The 7,977-nt window shown below is 38.2% G+C and overlaps 1 protein-coding gene across 4 annotated transcripts in view; it reads left to right on the top strand.

Moving 5' to 3' along the window:
* Positions 1-7,977, top strand: part of LOC137040890 (A-kinase anchor protein 7-like) — a 35,467-nt gene that overhangs the window by 25,623 nt on the left and 1,867 nt on the right. For 2 of the 4 annotated variants that reach the window (XM_067416672.1, XM_067416671.1), the window contains exon 8: positions 5,651-5,686. The exons of the other annotated variants lie outside the window; for them this stretch is intronic. In XM_067416672.1, the coding sequence (XP_067272773.1) occupies positions 5,651-5,686 (36 nt within the window). The remainder of the gene's footprint in view (positions 1-5,650; positions 5,687-7,977) is intronic. 4 annotated transcript variants of the gene reach the window in all.

The following is a 7,977-nucleotide window of genomic DNA, read 5'->3' as shown; positions in this document are numbered from 1 at the left end:
TCCTTATAATGCATCATAAGCATTAATTATGCCCTAACAATGCATCATAAGCATTAATTATGACCTTACAATGCATTATAAGCATTAATAATGTCCTTATAATGCATCATAAGCATTAATTATGCTCTTATAATGCATTATAAGCATCAATTATGTCCTTATAATGCATCATAAGTATCAATTATGTCCTTATAATGCATCATAAGTATCAATTATGTCCTTATAATGCATCATAAGCATCAATTATGTCCTTATAATGCATTATAAGCATCAATTATGTCCTTATAATGCATTATAAGCATCAATTATGTCCTTATAATGCATTATAAGCATCAATTATGTCCTTATAATGCATTATAAGCATCAATTATGTCCTTATAATGCATTATAAGCATCAATTATGTCCTTATAATGCATTATAAGCATCAATTATGCCCTTATAATGCATTGTATGGTTTCATGAATAAATGTATCCAGCCACATTTAGAAATTATAATGCTTAACATGACAATTGAACACATTTTATAGATGTAGTAAGAGATCTGTGAATATTATAATGCATTTTACCTTTGGTTACGGTCATTTATGAGTGCATTATGAATACCTTTATGGTGCATTATAAGCATTATGAATACCTTTATAGTGCATTATAAGCATTATGAATACCTTTATAGTGCATTATAAGCATTATGAATACCTTTATAGTGCATTATAAGCATTATGAATACCTTTATAGTGCATTATACATGATGTGTGTTCTTCACACTCAGAGAAATCTGTTCACTGAAAGCTTCTTGATCGGAACCAAAACTGTTTCTTTTATGGCATCGCTGCACAAAAACGGCCCTTTGTTATTCCAGCATTAGAGGCATCCGCCGGCCCCGGGCCCAAAGGACCGTGATCCGTGTGTGTGTGTGTGAGACCGTGTGTGTATGTTTGTTTGTGTGACCGTGTGTGTTTAGATAAAGCGCAGACGAGTGTGTACACTAAGCTCATGCCCTACTTAGAGCTCACGTGACGGCGCAGAAACACGCATGAGCGAGCGGTGTGTATAGATCTAAGAAGCGCAGTGTGTTTATGAGGACACAGCGAGAGCTCAGCGTGTGTGTGATGCGCTCAGAGCGAGAGGTTTGTGCTGAAGCAGTGGGATTCAAATAAATAATAGACGTACACACACACATTCTCACACAGCCTGGCCTTCTGCTCACTGACACAGCGCTGACTGATGTCCTGGAGAGAGGCGAACATCAGTCAGTGCTGCTGAGTTAAAGACGCGTCAGTGTGTGTGTGTGAGTGTTGAGGCCGATCGCTCTTCTGTGTGTGTGTGTATGGAGGCCGATCGCTCTTCTGTTGGTGCGTGTGTGTGTGTGTGGAGGACGATCGCTCTTCTGTTCTGTGCGTGTGTGTGTGTGTGTGTGATGAACTGAAGGACAGCGATGAGCAGAAACAGCAGTCTTGAGTTCAGAAAGTACAGAAATGTTCATGTGCCACGTCTCTCGCTGTAAGGTCAGAATTGATTACCTTCTGCGGTTCTCCTCCAGAGAGAGAGACACACACACACACAAATAAGAGCTTCCAAAAGCTCTGTGTGTACATTTATGTGCAGAGTCGTGTGTGTGTGTGTGTGCGCGTTGCTGCACATCCCTGTGTGTGTAATAATCAGAGTGTGTGTGTGTGTGTGTGTTGTGCTCCCCCTATAGGCTCATATCACTAACACACTCTTTAAATAACACAGAAATACTGCACTATTGACTTTAGAGCCGGTGTGTGTTGGTCAACGGTCAGTGGTTTTCAGTTCATCACAATAGCAACGCTCCAACAATGCTCCTGAACACACCTGGTTCAGACGCCCATGGGGGAACACACACACGCTCTCATGGGTGAACAGACACACACACACACACACACACACACTCTGATGGGTGAACAGACACACACACACTCTCTGATGGGTGAACTGATGCGTCAGTGTATTTGATATGTAAACTCGAGGAGCTGGACGTGATCATGTGATCTGCGTCAGGTGTATGATTGGCCCACAGCTTGTGTATTTTTATACTGTATTAGTGGGCCGGCTGTGTGAGATTCTCTGGCCGCGCACCAGCACTGGAAATAGCTTTTCTTCCTAAAGTGTGTGGAAGACAAACAGCCCATCCTCCAGTTAAGGCTCATTGTTCCTGGATGGGAATCTCAGGTTGATTAGAGCGGATGAAGCCGTCTGAGGTCAGCTGACAGGAGATGGAGCTTCCTCAGGAAAGGCCATCAGTCAAACAGACGTCACGCTCCGCCACAGACCAGTGTGTGTGTGTGTGTGGGACGCTTGGCTCTGTAAAGGGTTACTTCAGTGATTTAATATGGCTTCGTATCAGTGGAAACCCTGGAGTTTATTCAAATGGTCGAATTAATGCGTTAGTGCCGTGGCTCTCGCTCGGCTCACTCACATTATATTGAACACACACCTTCAGTTTTTAATCGTAGCTCTGTTCTCTAACTGAACTGATAATGAAGATGAACGCGGTGGGAAAGTGATCCGGTGATCCAGTAGCGGTGGCTGTGGGAGTGGCCTCTAGGGCAGCGACGCAATGCATTCTGGGAGTTGTTGTCTTTCAGCCCCATGAGACAAAGGCCTCGTTTACACTCCATGGATAAAGCGACCCAATTCTGATTTTCCCTCTCATGTGGCTCAGATCGGATATGATGTGAATGTGTAAGCAGGAAACGCATGGATTCTGATATCCTCAGATCAGATTCAGGCCTCACTCATATGTGGGAATAAATCTGATATGATTCAGAAACTAGCATTAGCGTCAGCCATGGAAGCGATCCAATCGGATATTCTCCAGTTAATGAGAGTCGTAGCTCATTGAAAACGGGACGAAGGTGAACGACGTCGACTCAGATGGACACGAACTGCGGTCACATGACACTAATGGAGCGATGGAAGACGAAGGCAGTGTTTTGCTGAGCTTTAAAGATGTGTGGAAAAGTGCAGAAAGCAAAACATTGTATAATCATTTTGTCTGCCTCCATTGAATATCGTACCATTTGACTTCCTTTTTCAGTTAAGAGCGTCTTGGGCTGTCCCCAGTGTAAAGTGTAAATGGTAATATCAGATACGGGTCGCTTTTAAAAGATGATGTAAGCAGGTCATCAAAAAAAAAAAGAAAAAAAAAAGGGAATTGTGCATCAAGCTGTGTAAATGTGGCCAAAAATACATTTTCAGTTTTTTTTTCAGTCTAGAAGGAACCAAATTCAAAAGTAATGTCACATTTCTACTACATTAACGAGCCAGTTTGAATACAAAGCTTAATGCTAAATCACTGAGTGACCCTTTAGACGAGATAAACCTTCGAACGCGGGCTCATGTGCAAACATGGCTGAATGTGGAGATCTGAGTCTGAGTAAAGCATGTGACTGAAGACATGCGATCTGATTGGATGCCGTGTCACTTCTCAGGGTTTGTCATGTGTCTCGATGTTTTACTGTGGCTGAATATGACTCAAGATAAGCGTCAGTGTGTAGGAGATATTCCCAGAAGAACAGAGACTGAGACTCGACGGATGATGACATGAACACTTATTGTGTTGGGAACAAGACTCACAGGACACAGAGATTTGATATCGAGTGTCATAAATCAAATAAATCATCCACACGATGATGCGGTTCATGCTGGAGTGTGGATCCGTCATTGTTTGTAATGTGTGTTTGCACTGGTTGAGCGATGTGAGGACCTTTAAGTGTGTTTAAGAGTGAGTCAAGCAGATGCTTCACTCCTGATACATGAAAATCAATGCTAAAGGTAAAGAAGCTTCTGGAGACTATCCTCTATATTTTAAAGTGCCCCTATTATGCTGTTTGACGGACTCATCATGGGGTTTTGTGGTCTCAAACTGTACGCTTACGCTTTAGCGGTCGCCACACTGCTAAAAATGCTCTTCTTACTCAGTATTTTTGTCTTGTTTCTAGTCCAAACATCTAAAAATACTAACATTAGGAAACATTCACTAGACAAGTAAAACAATTTTGGGTAACACTTTATAATAATTCACGCTATGAAGTATTAATAAAGCATTAGTAAATAGTTCATCATTTATAAAGCATTAATAGACATTAATAGGCAGTTTATAAATACAACTATAAATGCTTTATTTATAATTATATATATAATGCGTAGGGGTGTAATGATTCGTTTTAACAACGATTCGATTCGTATCACGATTTGAGGTTGTCGATAAGATTTAAGGACGATATTGGTTCATTTAGAACGATATGATCCGAAACGATTCAGTGACTTGAAATCGATTCAGTGACTTTAAAGCCAAAAATTTAAATCAGTGTGACTGTTTTATTTCAGTCGAATCGAATCATTGTTAAAACGAATCGTTACACCCCTAATAATGTGTTTAATAATTGTATTTTCATACTTTATAAATGATCAATTCATCATTTCTAGATGAAGTATCACATTATTTTCAAACCCGTTATTGAGGAGTTATCAGTGGTTCATATGAGCATTTAGAAAGTGTAAGTAAAGGGTTAATAAACTATTTAAATGTACATTTATACATCTTACTACTTAGATGTGTAGTAATAGTTACTCAGTGTGTTAATAAATGCTTTATTAACATGTATTCCTACATGAATCAAGAACAAAGCATTTATATCTGTATTTATAAACTGCCTATTAATGTCTATTAATGCTTTATAAATGATGAATTAACTATTTACTAATGCTTAACTAATGCTTCCAAGTGTGGTTATTATAAAGTGTTAGCCAATTTTGTCTTGTTTTGGGAAAAAATAACTCAAAATTAAGAGTTTTATCTTAAATAAACCAAATAATCTGCCAATGGAGTAAGAAAAATAATGTTGTTTTAAGATTATTTATCTTATTTTAAGCAAAAACTCTCTTCATTTTGAGTTATTTTTCCCAAAACAAGACAATTACTTTTGCTTGTCTAGTAAATACTTCTTGTTTTAAGAGTTTTTAGATGTTTGGACTAGAAACAAGACAAAAATACTGAGTAAGACGAGCATTTTCTGCAGTGTATCCTTCATGGCCTAGTAAACGAAGCATTTTGAATACTAAGCGAATGCATTTGTAGGAGCCTTCGAAGGACGCAGCCTCTGAATTAGGACGCCACTAACAACTCATTTATCTGCACCTTTAACATTCAGAAACGGCCGTTTAACACACGCCACCAAAGGTCATAATAGGGGCTCTTTAAGGTGATTTTGGACTATTGAATGCGATGCAGTGTAGAGAGTGTTTAATCCATCACGCACTGCACTGACACTCCCATTCTAATCAGCGAGGAGTACACGTGCTGTCTTTTATTGAGCATTTTCAACATCATTCATGATAATTATGGTATCAAGGGAAATAATCAGCAATGCCATTTTTGTCAATCATGCAGCCTTGGAATCAAAGGCGTCCTAATTGTTCATAAATCATCACGGCATGATCTGAGGAGTGTTAATCAGCCGGCGCGTGCTCTCGTGATTGAACTGATGTGGTGGGATCTCGGCATGCTTCATCTCAGGCCGTCTGTTGATTTGGATGGTTTCTGATGGTTTCTGATGGTTTCTGATGGTTTCTGATGGTTTCTGACATCTCTTCAGGTTGCTAAATGTGTTGTTTATCTTGCAGATCTTCTGCAAAGCAGGCCGCGTGCTGCACGGACAAGTACGTGTTCCTCCTTCCCTGTCTCTGTGTAGTGTTCTTCAACCCCTCACTGTACCCTACTGAGGGCACTAGACGCAGATCCACCCCACTGTGTTTGTTTGCAGTAGTAAAGACTGTGACGTTTTCCATTATGTTAGGGATGCACGATATGTGGGTGAGCCGCTTCTCAGCTGATGTGTTATGTGATAATATTATCAGGGTTTATTTTATTCATTTCAAACTGTGAATTATATTTCTGTGCCTGTTTAGAGATAAAAAAGCACAGCAAACATTGATGTTTTGAACCCAGATTTAAGCTTCTGCTTCAGTGTAACAGACTGTTAGATTTATCAGATATGAACAATAACTTATAAATAATCCTATAATAATTACATAATATGAGGGGTTATTTTATCCATTTCTAACAGTTTAAAATTTTGGGGTCAGTAGGTATATATTTTTAAAGACATTAATACTTTTATTCATCAAGGACACATTAAATGTATTAATTTACAGTAGGGTCATTCCGCATCAACTCAACCAGGTTCAGATTTTTGATTTTGTTAATATTTTTTCTGTAGAAAGACCAGCATAAATAGTGATGAAAGCCCAAATATGAAATGTCCCAGATGTGTACTCACTGAGTAATCTCTGTTTTCTAGAGGAGGGTCAGAATGATAATTCTCACCTGAGGTCTGGAGCCAAATTACAGGCGTGAGAAAATGACTTTATAAAGATGGCAGCATCATTATTTAATGTCCACACAGAGATTGGAAGATCTATTAGTGAAATCTGTTGACTTTATCAATCTGTGTCTCATTATATGCCAACGGTGAACGCTCAAAAATGGGGAAAAAGCACTTCTTGTTTTTTTCCCCCATGTTTGCATGTCTGTAACTCAAGAAGTATTAAAGATATCTTAATGTCCTTTTAGATTCTGATTCTTAATAAACTTTTCTTTTGGTATCCCCAATTTAAAGGCCCTTGATGGTTCAATCCCAGAGTTATGGAGATCCAAACGTGGCTCCGTGAGTAAACTGGTCAAGTTCAGTGGTTGAAAAGCAAAAACCGAAAAGGAAAGTTTGTAAAGATTCAGAACCTAAAATACTTCTTGAGTTACAGACATGCAAACTTGGGGCAAAAAACTCCAGAAGTGCTTTTTTCTGATTTTTGAGCGTTCACCGTTGGCATATAATGAGACACAGATTGATAAAGTCAACAGATTTCACTAATAGATCTTCCAATCTCTGTGTGGACATTAATAATGATGCTGCCATCTTTATAAAGTCATTTTCTCACGCCTGTAATTTGGCTCCAGATCTCAGGTGAGAATTATCATTCTGACCCTCCTCTAGAAAACAGAGATTACTCAGTCAGTACACGTCTGGGACATTTCATATTTGGGCTTTCATCACTATTTATGCTGGTCTTTCTACAGAAAAAATATGAACAAAATCAAACATTTGAGCAGGGGATGTTTCTGAAATTAGTTTGATTTGATTTGAAATGATCCAGTAAAGATATTTATAATGTTACAAAAGATTGTATTTCAAATAAATGCTGTTCTTTTGAACTTTCTATTTAAAGAATCCTGAAAAATAAAATGCATCTCAGTTTCCACAACAATATGAACTGTGTTCAACACTGATAATAATCATAAATGTGTCTTAATCCTCATCTGAGAATGATTTCTTCATGTGGCACTGAAGACTGGAGTTAGTGATGCTGAAAATTCAGGAATAAATTACACTTTACTATATATTTCACAAAGAAAATAGATATTTAAAATCCTAACAATATTTCACAATATTTCCTGTATTTCTGATCAAATGAATGCAGCTTTAGTGAGCATAAGAGACTGTCAGAAACATTAAAAACTCGTACTGACCCCAAACGGTAGTGAAAATATCAGCTGAATTCATTGTGGGTTATTGTATTAGTCCAAAAGTCTATATCTGTGCATCCCTACATTAATATTCCTGCTTATAGCAAACATCTGAAAGCTGAGAGTTATGGAGATGATTAGCATCTGTAGCTCACGTCTGACCGAGGCATGTGATGTACACTGCAGAAAACGCTCTTCTTATTTAGTCATTTTCTCTTGTTTCCAGTCCAAATATCTAAATATTCTTAAATCAAGATGCATTTACTAGATCAGTAAAACAACATAAGTTATTTTTTCTTGTTTTCTGGGGGAAAAATATCTAAATGAAGAGAGTTTTTGCTTAAAACAGGCAAAATGATCTGCCAATGGGGTGAGAAAAATAATCTTATTTCTGATTGGGACGGAAACAAGAAACAAGATTTCAATC

The sequence above is a fragment of the Pseudorasbora parva genome, chromosome 15, assembly GCF_024679245.1.
Source record: "Pseudorasbora parva isolate DD20220531a chromosome 15, ASM2467924v1, whole genome shotgun sequence".
Taxonomy (NCBI): domain Eukaryota; kingdom Metazoa; phylum Chordata; class Actinopteri; order Cypriniformes; family Gobionidae; genus Pseudorasbora; species Pseudorasbora parva.
The sequence above is the reverse complement of the archived record's forward strand: the minus strand, read 5'-3'. Positions and strand labels throughout refer to the sequence as shown.